The following is a 17,909-nucleotide window of genomic DNA, read 5'->3' as shown; positions in this document are numbered from 1 at the left end:
AAAAAAAAAAGCAGCAAGAAAAGCAACAAAACAAAGCACATAAAATGCTAGTTTCAGAATTCTTCTGTGGTAAATATGCTCAAACTTTCCAAGTATTAGTGTATCAGAGGCCCACAAAATTAAAGTTCAGCATTCTCTCTTCCCCATTATTTAAGTAATTATCTGACATATAATCACAGATATATCAAAGGAAGTTTCTTTACAACTTCATTTTTTTTCTTTACAAACTGGCCAGCTCCCCTCAGTTTTGTAAGGTGAGCTTACAATACTGAGGAGCTAAGGTGAGGACACATTCAGTTGGAAAGAAAAAACTTAGATACTAGTTTGAGAACCTCAAGTGCTTTCTCCATTACTTACTGAGATACTCCTTCAAGGCAGATGCCTGGAGATGTGACAGTTTCTTTTCTCTCTGTACAATTTGCTTTCCACAAAACCGTGGCAGAGACTCAATGAAGTCATCAGTAGGAAAGCCTACACAGATAAGCAGAAACCCATTAACAAGAATCTATCTTCTTGGGAGACACTTCCTAAAAAGGCATAGCAAGACAACACAAACACACTAGATGTACAAATTTCAAGTTCAAGGGAAACAACTAGAGCATCAAATCTGAGTGAAGAAAAAGCAGGAAATTCATTTAAGACACTAAGAGGATAACCTGGAATAGATGATTGGCCATTAGTTCTGCCTTTCTATACGAAACCAAAATAATGATAATGCAGTTAGTATGACTGCCATTTAAAGAACGTAAAAAGATCATTACTTTAATACTAGGGAAGAAAAGTTTTCTCCCAGCACATGGTCAAGGACTTTCAATCTTCTGACACCTAGTAATGGGATTTTAATTAGGACAAATGGTAAGCAGCCAGTCATATCCCACACAGATTTGTCTGGATAAGAAGAAAATAAAAGCATGCAGGTCACCGTGCTCATTTCTTTGTTGGTTACTGAGAGCAAACAAATGAATTCACATAGATATCTTGAAGCAACAACAGGACAACTATTCTAAGATAACTGATATATGATTTTATCTAGCGAAACAGCCAATCACCTCCTAGCTCATATACTAACCATTCTGTGTTAATATTTACTTCTGCCAATTGAGTTTCATGAGTGTGTTCAGTCAACTTGTCTCCCTCCCTTGTGGTTTTTATTTTAAATGGGAGAAATAGGCTCAATAATAACCAATTGGATTTTAGGCATCAACCTTTAGACCAATGACATATCTTAAAGTTTTCATAGATTTCATTTGTATGCACTTTACCTTGACCTCCCCAATTTGCATTGCTACAACTACTGAAAGTTATGAGAAATGACTGACTACAACTCCAAGAAGTTGATTTACAGAATACAGTAAGTTGTGTGAATAAATTAGATCTTTTTCTTAATCACTCTGAAAAAAAAGAATAAACTTATTCATCAGAGCGTATAATGTTTCTTCCCTTTAAGACAGACCAGAATGAATAAAGTGAGCACATAATGTGTTAGTAGCATTTGTTGCCTGACTTACAACACAAATTAATATATAAATAAAGCTTACTTGACTCTGTTTCTCCTACATTTGTCTTCAGCATTCTATTTACAGCAGCAAGAGTGGCCATACCATTGATTTGAGTAGCAGAATGAATCAAGGTTGCTTTACATCCTCCTGAACCGTTGCCTTGTAGCAAGAAATAGTATTGGCAAGATTCTCCTTTCAGATCAATTTCTGGAACTTAAAAATAGCAAGACATAAGATGGCTCCCTCAGGGTGTTCATGTTGTTTAAAATAAGATATAATCAAAATTCTTTCACTTGCTCTTTTTTTCTGAGAAATCTCACTAACATCTTTTTAAGAGACACAGGAACTACAGCTGATATTTATCCTTTAAAAATAAAAAACACATTGAAGAGCATGCAAAATAAATGAGCTACAGAAGCAAAGATGAGTTAGACTATGGTGCTGGCTTCAAGCTAGCACATTACCTGCATGGAACTTAGCCCGGGGCAGCTTTGTAATGCAGGCTAGAAAGTACATCTGGCAACTCTGACCATCAAAGTTTGTTCTTTAACAGTTTATTAAAAGGAAAGTCTCTCTCCAAAGATAAATTTCTACCATGAAACAACGTACAGTTGAGCAAACAGCCAGTCAGGTATGTAATGATTAGAGAAGGGTATCTAAAAGAGCCTGTGCACTGATGAGAGAACTATGGAAAGATCAGGCACTTTTGCCTATGCTGATTGACACGATGGTAAGTGTTCATTGGAAGAACGAACATCTGTAAAATACCGTACTCTTTTTTCCCAAGAAAGCACAAGTGTTGAATACAGACACCATATCAAAATACACCTGCAGCATCTTCTTTTTACTCACCAGTAATGACCTTAGGTTTCCTAGCCATATATTCCTTCCATTTCTTCGTACTCAGCTGGGCAGGGGATGGGATCACTACACTGCTTACATTGCATGCTAATGAAACTAAAGCTCCCACCTAAATAATAAAGCAAATATAACAGAAGAAATATTACTGAAGCCTACTTCACGTTTCATTTTTGAGCCATCAGTTTGGCATCATTTCAAAGGTGCTTCAATTAAAAGGCAAACACATTTACTCATCATTTGACACACAAGCAGTAAAAACAGAGCTAGTTTTTTCTCCAGTTGAGATAACTAACTACTGAATTATTATTTCATACATCCAATAGGCATTCCCAAGTCTTTCAATAATCTCGCTATAAACAATTCTGTAAAGAAAGATCTAGAACCAACAGGACTCTAAGAAATAGTTGGGATCAGCTACCCTGCATTAACTTGAAAACTGTGTGTTTTTCCTCCCGTCAAATTATCCTTCATAAACAAGCAGATGAAACTATTTAATAAGATATTTCTGGTACAGTGTTAGAAAAAGAACTTCTTTTTCACAGAGCATAATGAAGAACAGAGTGATGGGTTAGAAAAAAAGTTACTGAAAACCTAGGTGAAGCAAATGAAGATTAAATATACTGCTGGGTAACAGAACAACAGCTGTACAGTAAATAAAGAATATAACTTAGTTATTATTTATCTATCAGCATTTTCACATTACAAGTTGTTCTGACTGGCGTAGCTTTAGTTTTTAAACATTATAAAGCTTGCTTAATCAAATCTACACTTCAAGCATTCAGGAAAAACATCTTTAAACTAATACCGTGGCTGTAAATAAACATACTATAATATCCAGGAAAAAAAATAGGCTTGTAAATGTTTCAAGAACTCTTTTCATTCAAAATCAAAATAGAAATGCAGAATACACACTTGCAAAATGGGATATCCTACATTTCAGAAAAGCTAGATGCATTTATAAGCTGTATACAGAACTGTCTTTTGCTAAAAAGTAATTGAATTATGATAATCTGGAAATATCTGTTGTGATACAATTAAAAGCAACAAAATATTTTAGGAGAATAAAATTCTGCTAAAGTAAAGAGAAAAACGTGCAGTGGACTTACAGATTGCCAGATCCTGTACAAGAATGCACTTTTTAAAGAGACATCTCTCCTAGAATTAAGTTTTGAAGGAGCCTACTCAGAGATTATTATTATATATTGTTCATAAAAGATAGAAGAAGATATACTGTGTCTTCACTTTCCTGCTAAACTTACACAACATGAAGCCTTACCTTCCCAGAGAGAGAAGAAATCTGATCTAAAAGCAGTGCAGACATCCGTTTTCTACCCTTTCTTGCCAGGCTCCTGAACAGAACAGTTTAAGGAACCTCATTGTCACAAAGAACTGCATTCATTTGCATTTTATAAATCATGTTATCATCGTATTTCAAGTAAGTACTGCAGAAGTCTAATAGGTGATACTTCAGTACTACAAAATACGTGAAAACTTATCAAAGCGGGACAGTTAGAAATGTTAGATGATGAAATACACAAAGGACACATTTAACATAGGCAGCCATCAACAGATAATCACATATTCAAAACCTTGGCAGGCCTAAACTACATAGCCTATATCTTGGCAGCTGCACATCCTAAGCCACTTTATGTAGTTTAGAACTAGTCTTGGTATCATAGACTCAAATCAACATGAATACACCTTGGAATCTCTGCAGCACATGCAACAAAGAATTCCTCTGCCATATCTTGTCACAGGTTCTGCATCTAAACAATAAAACACAATTTATGGAAAAAATGTTCTAAACTTAGAAGGACACTACATACATTAATGAGAAGGCTCGTGTTTTTTTTTAAACTCTGCACTTACACAGCAACAAATACTGCATGCCAACAAACCCACACATATTTATTACATTTACACACAGAATCATAGAATGGTTTGGGTTGAAGGGTCCTTTAAGATCATCTAGCTCCTATCCCTTGCTACAGGCAGGGACAACTCCCTGTAGACCAGGTTGCTGAGAGCCCCATCCAGCCTGAGAATCGATAAGTATTTTTCTATTCTTCCTCACATATATCCACAAGTAGCCAAAATATATGTGCAAGAATGTAAAAATTAGTTATTCTTACTGCGATTTAAATTTCAACATATGAAAAAATCTTGTGAAGATACACTGTGTGACTATTTCAGCATACTGGTGTGGAATGAGTCCTTGCTATTCTTCAGATGTTATATGCACACTTAACTCCTAATTGTCTTCTTTCTGCTATAAACCATTATCATTAGCAGCTTAGAACCTTAAAGGATACAGCTCAAATTCCAGATCTGATATAAAAAAGGAGGGGAGTTCAGAGAGGTCAACCATCTGTAAAAACTCTAATGCAGGACCATAGTAATGAAAAACCTGAAAAGAGATCAAACAGAAAATTCATAACACCATGTATAACATCATGTATAACATAATCTCACTCAGTAAAGTTTTTCCAAGTGCTCTGCTGGAGGCATTTGCCTTACAGGTACACCTGAAAAAAGTGGAAGAAATAAAAAGAGAAAAATAGTTCACAATATCATATTAAATAGAATTATATAAAAACAAGGAAGGTATTTAGTACTGTTTAACAAGACCCACTTCCTAGAATGCTCATCACATGCCTCAAAAAGTTAAATTAATACAGAATTTAAAAATAAATTAAACACTGAGATTGAGCTAAGTTCCAACTTCCACTTTAAAGTAGTTTTGGTACCACATGCTTCAGAGCAAACACGAAATCTTAAGGACCTGTTTTCTGTGCAGACATGAAATGAGAAGTATTCTTCAATCTTATGCTATCCTTACTTTTGTGTTTGGTTTTCTATTCTGACTAAATTTCCCCAGTTACCAATTTTCTCAAGCAGGTAAATCTGACAAATTCTGCTGGCTCAAAGAAACATCAAGAACACAACCTACCTCTGGCAAAGCATCAGAATTCATACATCGTTGATCAGCAAAGCAAGAATTTACATGTGAAGTGCTGAGAGGTTTTGCTGAAGTGCTCTTCATACAAAATTCTGGAAAGCTAACTTCTGAAGCAAACTAAAAAAAGAGACAATAATGTATCTCACTGAATTTTCTTTTAAGCAGTTACTACGTGATTTCTCTCCATCACACCCATGAGTTGAGGTGATAACTACTAAATTACTAAACCCAAAAACCTTAATCCTGAAAACATAAATGGATATCTTCCATCACCAATCTTTCAGTCTCTCCAGAAACATTAGATGTTCTTCCAATAATGACTTTCATAGTCATATGGTAATGATTTGTATTTGCCACAAATCAATTTCATTTTGAACAAGAAGTTCCCAGGCAAGTATTTCAGAGGAGAGTGACTCAGTTTCTCAAATTCACATCCAAATGCCTTCATCCTGTTCAGCTTTTTATCAAGCTAAAAAAGTAAGTAGTTCCCACCATCACCAAGACACTTTACCAAATATCAAAAAACATTTTGTCTTTGAATTACGTTTTTAAAACCAAATTTGGCTTCAAGCATAAAATGCAGTGTACTACACATGCTTTAAACCATATGCATAGATGCTTAAAAAACAATAGCTGAAGCTATTTTACCTTTCTTTCCCATATCTGAATCTTTCCCCTCCAGAGTTCTTTTAAATCGATAACATTCATGACATCATCTGAAGAGACAAAGTCTGCCGATAGGTAGTCTGCAATCTTTTGCCAGCTATTTTAAGAATAAGGAAGAATTAATCCTTGTGAATTTACTGTTACATGTTAACACGAAATGTGACTGAATCCTAGCTCAGGCTCTGTAAATTAAGTGGCTCATGAACACTGCAGCAAAGAGCTTCGTCAGACAACAAAAAACACTTGCAATGGCAAGCTGTAGGGGGGCTGTCAGAAGCTGGAGTAGACCCAAAATGAACAGCATACCCTTTAGAGTCACTTGCTGCAATGGTGATTTGTGCAGAGTGCCATTCCCTCAGGTGTTTCAGGGCACCAATCACAGGTAAGGAGTCTTTTAACTTGGGTGCATCTCCTTCGACAGCCTGTAGTATTATATCCACCATTGCTCTTCCTGTAGAAATATGTAACTCCAAGTACCATTATTCAGTACATTGTTTAAAGACAGAAAAGTACTGATTATCACCAACCGAGCTGATATGGCCTTAATGATCAACATTACGTATTTCAGCAAGACTTAAAATACTTCTCACACATTTTAGCTCATCTCTACCTGCTCCCCTTTGACTAACACAAACTCAAGTTAAATATTTTGCCATCCACTCACCAGTTTCCTATTTCTCCTGTCTCCCTGAATGTTGTACAGATCAGAGTTCTCTATCCCTGTCTCCAGTACAATTGCACTGTGTTGATCTTCTTTCAACACCTACTTATTTCTCATTCTTTCCTACTCCAATTCAGCCACTGCTACACTAGATTATCCTAACATAGAAGGCCATATGCATTTCCACTTCGTAAAATTTGAACCCAACAGCTCTCATCTATGCTCCTCAGAGCTTCTTGTCACACGCACAACCAGCCAGCTGTAATACCATCAGCTGTAAGTCTGATACATCAACACTTCTAATTTTTCTTTAACAAAAGAACTTCATATAGTTACAAGTTAAGTTTTGTATTGCCTACTATTTCTATTTCAGTGCTCTTTCATGTGAAAAAAACAGCTATACAAATAACTACCTTAATTTCTACTGTTTTTTTATAAGAAACAGCAAACTACTCCCTAAGCTGATCTGCAAGACCAATCATAGTCTTTTTCCTTAAACCATTTGCAAGACTTGCACACAAGTTAATTCAACTAGCAAACTCAAAGATTGCTCTTTTAAGAGAGCTTACCTGGGGCAGGCAGTCTGTCAGCCAACTGATGCAGACTTTCCGCAGCTTCATCATAAACACTGAAAATGAAGAGTAACATGGTTGGAAACTAAACATAATCAATTAGAAACAAGAAGTTTGATATTTACATTGAGTAGCATTCATGTCTTCAAAATTCTACACAAGCACAATGCCTAGGCAATGAGCTATACTTATTTCCCCTTTTACTGAGGCAGAAGTAAACTCAAAACAATCTGCAGTGAAACTGAAAATAGTATTTCAGTCTGCTTTCTCATGTAACCATCAGCTGTTAGGATCCTGCTCGGCTGTACTACAAAAATCATCCATAGGTCAAAAAAAAAAAGCAATTAAAGCAATGCAAAAGTAGAAGTACTTCCACTTGTAGGAGGGGATTGTTCATAGTTAACCACAGCTTTGGTAATAACTTGTTGAATTTTCTTGATTCCTTTGGGTTACTGCTGTTAAATGAAAGGTCAATATACTACAGTAAAGATAATAATATGCATACTCAGCCATAGACAGTGACTCCCTACTGTTATTGTCATCTTCTTCAAAGTTCTGTATGTTTCCCAGACACTTCTCAATAGTTGTTTGGAGACAGTCTTCATTTTTCTGCGTGTCAGAATTTACTTCCTCCCAGTCAGAACTGCAGAACTAATAAGAACTCTGAGCATCACAGTTTCGATTTACACTAGAGACAGGTAGAGTTGGGGAACTTAATGTTCTAAAAAAATCACCTACTTGATAATAACCACATATAACATGACTCGCAAAGTACCATTTCTTTATGCCTGGAATACCAGCCACTGAGCATGCTGAAAAGAGAAAACAGATATTTAAAACAATCCACTACAATTCCTTCTTTCTATTACAGTGAGGTCTTTCTACTGAAAGACCCTGGAGAAGTCATTCAGTGTGTCACAGAGGCTTAAACTTTTTTACGTTTCCTTTGGCATCATATTTAAGGTCTAAACATATTACAGCAAAATTAAGTGTCTAATTATTAATGTTCCTTCAATTAATAAAAACTAATAAAGTTTTTGTCCTTTTCTCCATTCTGGGCAGTACTGCCATCCATTTGCAAAAGCTGTTTCATACCTGAACCAAATCATAAGCTTCATAAAAATAGTAATTGCAGTTCACACAGTGAATTAATCCAACAAACATTGCTTCCACTGAAAAAAAATTGTAAAACATCACAAGAGTAATGAGAATGGTCAGCAGGACAATATCAAGCTACCCACTGGTATGAGAAACAAGACCTTTTCTATTCCTCGTTGCTCTTAAGGTGGACTTAAGTCTGTCAAAACTTTCAAAACTCTTCCTCAGGTACAGTATATTTAATCATTTGCTAACAGTGGAGATGCTCTAGTCAAATCAGCTCTCTGTAAAAATGGAAGCAGCAAAAGCACTCCTGTCTACAGTTTTCAGCATACTGCAAAAACTCAATTTTCTTAAGTTTTTGGCTTGTTTAACCTAGATCATTAATTTTTCTTAGGCAGATTCCTCGATATCATTTGCTTTATATTACTGTAAATTACTTACCTGGAAATGTCATTGTATTTGTTTTTATAGATGAATTACACTTTTCTTTCAGGAGCTTATAAACATTTGCAACAGTCACAGCTGAAAACAAAAAAAAAAGTTGCTTTTAAATCTGATGAATTTCAAAAGTTAAGACTATACTGCAAATGCAGCTTGAAGTTCAGTTTAATACTAAGTAAACTAAAAATTGTCAAATACAGGTCCGCAACGGTTTAAAAAGACAAACTTTGTGAAGGGACTTCGTGGGGACGGTGAGCCCACCACTCCCTTGGCAGCCTGTGCCGGCGCATCACCACTCTTTCAGAGAAGAAATTTCTCCTAATACGCAACCTAAGAAAAGGTCAACCACACCGAACACAAGGCAGCTGCGTGCCCTCGCAGCAAAGAGCCAAAGAGTCCCGAGAAGGCTGACCCGCGCCCCGCAGCAATACAGCACTACAGCAATACCTACCTGCTCCAGCGCCGGCTCCGTGCTCGGCGCCGCCCGCCGCACGCCCCCCAGCCGAGGAGCAGCACGTAGCGCTCCATGGCCGCCGAAGACGAACGGCCCGCGCTGCCGCCCTCGCTCCGCCCCTCACAGCTCTGCGCTTCCGCTTCCCGGTGCGGGGCCGCGGGACTTCGCTCCGCTTCCCGTTCCCTCGGCCATGGCCAGCTACACCAAGGCGGCTCAGGTGAGCGCGGCCCCGTCCTCTCGGGTCCTCGGCGGGGCTGATTTCTGGCAACGCGTTCTTTTCTTGCGTTAACTATCGCTTTTCTGTGTCTTCAGCAATGGGCTACTTTTGCCAGGGCGTGGTACCTCCTCGATGCGAAGATGCAGCCACCGGGAAAAATAGCGGCCGTAACCGTAAGAAGGCTGGAGGGCAGGCATAAGCCTATTTACCACGCGCTCAGTGAGTATTGCGGTAGGCTGGGACCAGGAGCGCTGCTGTGCTGTGCAGGCGGCGGAGCGCTGGTACGGGCTGCCCGGGGACTGTGGGATCTCCTTGGACATCTTCAGAAGCCCCCTGGATGTGGCCCCGGGCCCCTGTTCTGGGTGTGATGGACACCCACGTCCCTGCCGGCCTCGGCTGTTCTGTGGTCACAGGACCTGTCTGATTCTTGAGGCAGGAGATGTAATTAGTGTTGGAAGAAATCTTGATCAGACGAAGTTGTTTTGCCTATCAGTAGATGGAAAAATTCAGTTCCATGCGTGATCTTGATCATCTTATAGTACCATCGCAGATGTCTCACAATGAAAAGCATTGTATGGATAATATATGTATCTAAAGGAAGATGATCCCTTTTCAGAATGCTGAGATTGTTGGCACGATGTTTCCTGTAGAACTTTCAAGAGACTACTGAAGCAGAAAGAAAGCATTAAGCTTTACTCATATACATCAAACGTGCGTACAAAGGTTATGCTCGACCCAGTTTTCGTAATAACAGGTAGCTTTTGTAGATTTCTCAAGATAAGTTTAATACCCAAGTTCTGCAGTTGCAAAATGTGTTGTATCCACGAGATGTCACTGGAGTGTAAGGCTGTCAGAAAAGTAAAGCAAGCACTGAGGGGAAATAGTTTTGGTTGCCCTATGGGAAAGATCTTGGATAGTTTTATTTTCATGAAGCTTTAAAATCCTGGAAAGTCATTTCAAGGTTAACTCTATTTGATCTGAAGTATTCCACCAGTCAGTACCAAACACATTACACTTGAGACTGATGGATTGCTGCGAGTGGGAGACATCTGATTCTCTGTAAGAGCAAAGTAGGGGTGAATTTGTGGTTGGTGTGCTCAACACTTTTTGATACTTTAGAGGGAAAAACAAAAGGAACAGTGTCTGTGAGATAACTGTTTTTTAGAGGAACGTTGTGGAGATTTTATGTGGTGGGTTTTTGGTCATGTGTGATTTGTGGTGGTGATGATGCTGGTAGTTGTTTTTAATTTGTCATCACCTTTCCATAAAATCATTATTACTGTTCTGTCTGGAGCTGTAACAAAGCTGTGAGGAGGGAAAGAAAGAAATCTGATTTTGTGTACGTTTCTTTTCTGCTTTAGGGATAATTTTTCCTTATTCTCCAAAATACTGTATTTTTAAATGCTGATAGACCATCTGCCTTAAGAAAGGTGATAGAATCATGTTCATGGGGTTTGAATGTGGATTTCTTGAATTCTTCTACACTTTCCTTTGCATCCTGTCTTTGTGAACATGTTCACAGTATGGAAGTAAAAATAGTGAGCCAGTTTTTTCAGGTGTTGGTCAGTCTCGTTCTTTGCACTGAATTGTGGGCCAGTGTAAGTGAGCTACTTCTGTTGTTTGGGCAGGATTTGTTGTTCAGGTAACTGTTGTGTGCATTCTCAAAGAAGACCAAGCTTGATGGAAATGTCCCAAAAGCCACATCTGGCCCAGGTATTACTCTAGCCTGCAATGTTAGCTTCAAACAGCTGGAAGCAGTAGCTGGAACTTGTCTTATAAAGAAAGCACTGGCAAGTGGCTTGTCAGTCATGTGAGCTAACAGTGCATGATGCCTGCATTCAAACACAGTTTAATCCATTATTAAAATATAGGAGGAGAAATGCACGATCTCGAGCATTTTCTTGTGAGATAGAAATTGTGGAAACTTACAAACATTCAGTGATACAGAAGGAATTACTGGACAGCCTAATTTCATCTGAAGAAGTGCAATGTGTATGTTGTATGTAACCAATAGAATATTTCTCAGAAATAAGATGCAATTTAATTGTGTTCGTGCAGGTAGTAAATGTTTTTGCTTTCTCCTAAGAGCAGGTGTCCCTGATGGGAGCAACACTATCAAAGGACAAGTAGCTAATAATGTATTAATTCAAAATTTTGAAGGAGAAAGTAGCAATCCATGATTTTTTTATCAGCTTTAAAATGATAGGTTACAGTCATTATTCAGATAGGTGTTGATATCCTGGTTAGTTTTTAGCTTGGCTGTTGCAGCCTCTTTGCATCTCTCAAATGAGCTCTAAGCTTTAATCACTGAGTAGAACTATGTTACTTACTGAAAGAGTTCAGTCCTCTGGTAAACGTTGGTACTGTTTTTATGCTGTTTTTGAAATAGAGGATCACATACAACACAGCACATTGAATAAAATAGTATGTTTGCTTGTAAGCCAGACAACTGGATCGTAAGTAAGTAGTTGCAATGGTTTGATTATTCAGCTTGATGATGTTTTACCTACTCACCTTCTTTCTAACCTGACATTCCTAAGAAAAATAGTAATTAAGTTTAGTATTGAAGTGTAGTTTTGGATGGAGTCACTTATACTCAGATCTTCTCAGTTTGAGTTTTATGGAATGTGCTATACTTATGTAGTACCACATATATACCCAATTTATAATACACAATTTAAAATATTTTTTCTACTGATTACTTTACAGATGACTGCGGAGATCATGTTGTCATAATAAATACAAGACATATTGCCTTTTCTGGTAACAAGTGGGAACAGAAAGTATACTCCTCACATACTGGGTAAGTGTTAAGTTACTTTATAATAAACCTTCAGGTGAGCTGGCTGTACACTTCTGACATATTTTCTGCTAGAGCAAATTCTTAGCACGTTGCTTCAAAATGGAATTCCTGCTTACGTTATATTCTGTTTGCACAGTGTTTAAAATGATGCATGCCTTTTTTTGAAGTGTCTTGATTGATATGGCAATGGAGCAAATTTACAGATTTGGTGAACTAGATTATTTTCTGTGGAGGCGAATCCAAATATCAGGACTTCTCTATGTACTAAACAATAAAAGACTTTCCTATTGGCAACATATAGGACATTTAAGATATACCTACAGATGCCAGCTTTAACTTCATTGTCCTACTTAACAGTGTATACAAAGTTTGTGTCTGCTGTAATCCAGTAAGAAATTAGGTACTCTGAAGGTGTACTTGCATATAACATACTATTCTGGCAGACATAATTCATAACTTCTTCATAGATAAAAATGTAATGAGCTGTTACAGCATGGCTCAGTTCAGTCAAATAAGAACAGTTGCTCTTCATACAGTGACAACACTCGATAATGATTCCCCAGGCATTAAAATGAATCCAACGTGCTTAAATGTGAATTAGCACAATTGTGCCATATCAGTAAGACTTTAAACAGGTGGGCTAGTTTCAAGTCTTGATAGCCTTGAAATATTTCCAAATTTTGCATATCTTACTCCAGTGTATTCTGTAACTGTGATAATTTATTTAACAAGCAGTCTTTAGAACACGTCTGCTCATGCAACACTACCTTTCAGTATTCAAGTGAATGAATGGAAAAGGGCAAATGGAATTAAACTTAGAAAGATTCTGTTCTGAGTATCATAGAATTGTAGAATGACTTGGGTTGGAAGAGACTCCAAAGATCATCAGTTCCAACCTCCCTGCTACGGGCAGGGCCATAAACCTCCAGATCTGGTACTAGACCAGTTTGCACAGGGCCCCATCCAACCTGGTCTTGAACGCTTCCAGAGATGAAGCATCCACAGCCTCACCAGAATATCTAATAAAGAACAGCTGTTAGTTGTTGGCCTTGTGAAAATAACTTCTTGCTTAGTGGGCTTAAGATAAGACATAATTTTACACCATTGTTCAAAGTTCTTTTGCTTTTCCACTTTGCTAATCAAATTTTTAAATAAGTAAAATATTCAGAGTGACGTGAGGGAGAGAAAGAGAGTGACATTGCAGCAGGAGGATTTAGGTGGGTTACTTGGAGGACTTTCTTCACAGGAAGGGTTGTCAGCATTGGAAGGGGCTGCCCAGGGGAGTGGTGGAGTCCCCATCCCTGGAGGTGTCTCTGAAATGTGTGGATGTGGCTCTAAGGGACGTGGTTTAGTGATGAAACTCGGTAGGTCAGGTTGGTGGTTGGACGTGGTGATCTTTAAGGTCTTTTGTGACATAGATGATTCTGTGATTCTAAGATACTGAGGTATTTGTGTTAATGGCGTGATTGAGCATGTAGGGCTGAGCTTGTATGTTTCTTCTGTTTTTCTAGTTATCCTGGTGGTTTCAAACAGGTGACAGCAACTCAGCTCCATTTGAAAGATCCAACTGCTGTAAGCATTTTTCTCTTTCATTTGTAAAGTACATCTGATTTCATTTTAATATTTCCTCTAAGCAAAAGAGGTTGTACTTAACCTGTGTGAAGTTAGAACATGTTATGACTGGAGCTTAGCTTATGACACTGTTTCTGTGAACAGCATGTTTTAGGGTCAGATTCCAAGTTGTGCATTTTCATGATTCTTCCACGCCGTCCAAATGAGCAAATCAGACTTTGCTTTGAGTTTCAGAGGTCTGACCTTTCTCATTGTCCAATTGACTCAAATGAGACTGGACTAAGCAGTACTTGAAATTAACAACTCTAGCAATTTAAGAACCACTGGGAATAAAGCTAATATTAAAAAATATAGAAAATACATCTGCCCCTTTCTCCCATGGGTTTTGTTAAATGACTTTTTTTAGATATTATCTGCAGTGCTCTGTATTTCTGGTCTGTGAGAGATTTGGAAAAGATGGTTAGTAAAGATGATCAATGTAAATGTCTGTATTTGGCCATTATTAATTCTGTTGAACACTAATCTTGATTTATTTATTACTAACCTAAAAAAATGTGCTAGATGTGAACAGTTTGGGATGTTGACTTAAGTTATGAAATTACTGCTTTTCCTGCAGGTTTGAATGCTCAGCTTCACAGGACTGAGTTCTCTAAGTACTATAGTTTCAAATCATGGCATCAGGTCCACTGAGATAAACAAATTTGTGTGTTTATCTCCGACTCAGGTGCTTTCCCTTAGGTCACCTTATATGCAAAACATTAAAATACTTCTTCCATTTCCTAGCGAAATTGTCTGCTGCAAAATTATTGGGTTTTCCCACTTCTTTTTTTTAAATCTGTTTCAGTAATCTTAGCTTCTCCAAGACTTCAGTACTAAACATTGTATAAGTACTCAATTAAGAAGGTCTGCATAAGAGTTTATCTACTTTTGTGTTTTTTTTCTTTATTTGAAATGATGAAACAGTACAATCTTGCATTTCAACATTTCCTTCTGTCAGTAATTTTCCAGAACAACTTAAATGCTCAAATGTAGTTGTAACTCCTTTGGGCATTAGTGGTAGTTCAGTGTCTAAAATACATTTTTTCAACTGTTTTCATTAGAGCTTCAGACAGAGGTTGTGCACTGGGAGGCAGTATAGCACAACTTGTTTGCTAGGCTCTGAGAATTGGGTTCTATAAATGATCTTCTGGCGCTCATTCTGAAATACCTCTTTTCTTGCCAGACTCCTGGATGGATTTCTGTGCAAGCATTCCTCTGGATTTAATGTGTTGCCAATAACTAAAACATGTTGGATAGAGACTCAGCAAATGGTGATGTGGCTCAGGATGTGGTCTAATTTAGCAAGAGAAATTTTCTTTTTTAAAAATAAATTAAAAAAAATCAGGAGAGCCCTCAGCAATTAACTCTTTTGTTGAACTGTTTGGATGGCTGTCTTTCAAAGATATATGGCTATTGCTATAATTAATAGCAGCGAGTGGTAATTTAGTAGTAATTTGGCAGGATGTATTTTTTATGTGTACCTGTTAGGTTTCAAATCACAAAGGATTTTATGGCTGGAAACATTTGTTTATTGTTTTGGTGTAAAATCCATCGGGATATGACAAATATGGAAATGAGGGTGATAATTTATTAACTTGTTTTATTTTTAGAATCATAGAGTGGTTTGGGTTGGAAAGGACTGGAAAGACTGTCTACTTCCAACACCATGCCATGGGCAGGAGCACTTCCCACCAGCTCAGGCTGCCCAGAGCCCCATCCAGCCTGGCCTTCAGCACTGCCAGGGATGGGGCACCCACAGCTTTTCTGGGCAGCCTGTGCCAGTATTCTCATTGTGAAGAATTTCTTCCTAATATGTACTGTAAATCTATCCTCCTTTAGTTTAAAACCATTATCCTTTGTCCCTGATAAAGACTTCAAAATGTTATGGTGACATATATCAACTACTTTGTTTCACTTTTTTTGTTAAATAAAAATAGAGACTTATTTTTTAAGTTATGTTTGATCCAATTGCTGTGAGGCCAGTGGAACTAGTTTGATTGTAGGAAGCTGAATGCATCTTTCTATGGAATCCAAGTCTTCATTCTTTAAAACATTGTTTTCATCCTGGAGGCCAGTGCTTTTTCTCTACCTTTGGTCCTGTTGTAGCCTGCTAGTTCATCTTGATAGTGCTTCATTAGATGAGTCAACATCAATTTGGGAAGAAGTGCCTTTAGAGAAATTAAGCTGTCACATTCTTGGAAGAGGCTCCTTCCAAGGAAAAGGATGTTGACATAAAACCCGCTGCTAATTGTGGGATGTTAATTTTGAAATGGATATGACTATTGTCAGTTTATGTAACAAATAGATTAAAGTTGATAAGTTTTTTTTGTGTAGATACATATGCAGTAAATACTGCACTACTGCTTAGCACTGTCTTTACTTAAGATAAGTCTAAATTCAAACACATATATATTTTTCAATTACAGTCATGTTTAAGAGCAGTTCCTAGTATGCAGAAATACTTATTTTATAAGTGAAATGATACATAGCTAACTAAAATGGCTGTAGTGAATAATTGGATGCAAAACAATATATGTTTGCATGGGGGCTGAAAGGCACAAGTAGAGTTATAGGATTTAGATGTAACTGCAGAAGGGTTGAACAGTCACTTCCATTTTCATTTTCATTATACTTCATAGAGTATCAAGACAGAAGTGTATGTTGATCATTTGATAATCTCATTTGAATGTTTTGATGTCAACCTGCATTATCTCATTAAATTTAGAGCTATTTTTCCTTTTGTGTAGTAGTAAGTGCTTGAGGAGGATTTATACTGGGTTTTGGATGTGTGTGTGTATGTGTTCGTTTGTTTATAGGATCAGAGGATGATTCAGATTTGAAGGAGCCTCAGGAGATGTGCAGTGCAGCCTGCTGCTGGAAGTAGTGTTGGCAGTGCAGATAAGGCTGGCGGGAGCTGATCCACACTGGTGCTGAAAGCTGCCAAGGACCACCTCTCTGGGCAGCCTTCTTCAATGCCTGATGTTTCTTCTTATTTGAAATATTTAAAGTGCATATTTTTGGTGTCTAGTTTGAGATGTACAACTTAGTGCCCAAGTTTGACAGACTGTTACTATTTTTTTTTCCCACTTCAGATGTCTTTTTATGCTTATATGACATGCTGCGTACAAAAAGAGATCTGCATAGTTGATGTCCCATGTTCGTTGTGCCAATTTTTCAGTACTTTGGAAAATGCTGGTTATATGGAAAGGCACAAATTACAGTGATGGCCAGAAAGATACCAAAAGCAAATGTTCTTATGCATTTTTACCTTTAACACCTTTGAGTCCCTTCGAGAGGCACGGTGAGACAGATATCTGTGAATCTCTTTAAAATTTCTGTTTTCAGTTGTCTAACATTCCAGAGAATGTTGGAGAACAGCTCTCTTGTGCTGGGCTTGGCCAGGCTGCTCTAGGAAGTATCTAATGGAGAGAAAATAGCTTCATATTTCAACATTTTCTTTCTCTACCTTAGATATAATGAGAATTTTCAGACCACCCATCAACCAGGATATTAAACTTGTTCTTTAGGCACAGCATAATGGCTTGTTGCTGTACAAAAGAGTCTCTATTCATCAAGTTAATACATTACTAATATTCTGTGTGCTACAGCTACTCCTTTAGGACAGATGTTAAGTCCACCATTGATTTCCATTGTAGGTTGCTAAGAAAAATCAGTGTAGTGCTCCTCTATCAAAGAAGAATCCTTCAGAAATGAATGAAACAGTTGTTTGCATGTGTTTAGGATGCATAGAGGTTTGTTGGTTTTGTTTTTAATAACATTTGCACATGTTTTATTTGGGTGAGGAAATGCAAATAGGCATGAGACCAGCGTTTTCAAGATGAGGCTTCAGAGCGCCTGGTATGGGAAGAGCAGGAGATGCTCCTGTGTGCTTGTAACTCTCACAGATATGAGAGGGAACAAATAACATTTGAAAATCCTGGGAAGAAGTTGGGACGTTAATTAAAATGCCTGCAGAATGTGTTGACAGATCTAATATGCTGAACCAGATAATAATCTAGATAAGACAAAATTTTCAGCCTTTTTTCTTTTTTCTTTTTCTTTTT

At 37.6% G+C, this 17,909-nt stretch overlaps 2 protein-coding genes across 2 annotated transcripts in view; one reads left to right on the top strand and one right to left on the bottom strand.

Annotated features, from left to right (window-relative positions):
* The window catches only part of MTBP (MDM2 binding protein), a 24,259-nt gene extending 14,962 nt beyond the window's left edge, over window positions 1-9,297 (bottom strand). The window contains exons 1-13 of the mRNA XM_010709276.3: window positions 9,212-9,297; window positions 8,761-8,841; window positions 7,957-8,030; window positions 7,724-7,869; window positions 7,216-7,274; window positions 6,292-6,436; window positions 5,968-6,082; window positions 5,311-5,436; window positions 4,673-4,767; window positions 3,637-3,709; window positions 2,352-2,469; window positions 1,539-1,712; window positions 358-471 (exon numbers count right to left, since the gene is read on the bottom strand). Coding sequence (XP_010707578.3) covers window positions 358-471; window positions 1,539-1,712; window positions 2,352-2,469; window positions 3,637-3,709; window positions 4,673-4,767; window positions 5,311-5,436; window positions 5,968-6,082; window positions 6,292-6,436; window positions 7,216-7,274; window positions 7,724-7,869; window positions 7,957-8,030; window positions 8,761-8,773 — 1,252 coding nt within the window. The 5' untranslated portion in view covers window positions 8,774-8,841; window positions 9,212-9,297. The remainder of the gene's footprint in view (window positions 1-357; window positions 472-1,538; window positions 1,713-2,351; window positions 2,470-3,636; window positions 3,710-4,672; window positions 4,768-5,310; window positions 5,437-5,967; window positions 6,083-6,291; window positions 6,437-7,215; window positions 7,275-7,723; window positions 7,870-7,956; window positions 8,031-8,760; window positions 8,842-9,211) is intronic.
* Window positions 9,298-9,346: 49 nt separating this feature from the next.
* Window positions 9,347-17,909, top strand: part of MRPL13 (mitochondrial ribosomal protein L13) — a 26,560-nt gene continuing 17,997 nt past the window's right edge. Inside the window, exons 1-4 of the mRNA XM_003205255.3 lie at window positions 9,347-9,431; window positions 9,527-9,650; window positions 12,141-12,234; window positions 13,746-13,806. Of these exons, the coding sequence (XP_003205303.1) occupies window positions 9,405-9,431; window positions 9,527-9,650; window positions 12,141-12,234; window positions 13,746-13,806 (306 nt within the window). The 5' untranslated portion in view covers window positions 9,347-9,404. The remainder of the gene's footprint in view (window positions 9,432-9,526; window positions 9,651-12,140; window positions 12,235-13,745; window positions 13,807-17,909) is intronic.

The sequence above is a fragment of the Meleagris gallopavo genome, chromosome 3 (assembly GCF_000146605.3).
Source record: "Meleagris gallopavo isolate NT-WF06-2002-E0010 breed Aviagen turkey brand Nicholas breeding stock chromosome 3, Turkey_5.1, whole genome shotgun sequence".
Classification (NCBI taxonomy): domain Eukaryota; kingdom Metazoa; phylum Chordata; class Aves; order Galliformes; family Phasianidae; genus Meleagris; species Meleagris gallopavo.
Note: the sequence above shows the minus strand (reverse complement) of the source record. Positions and strands in the feature narration are given on the sequence as shown.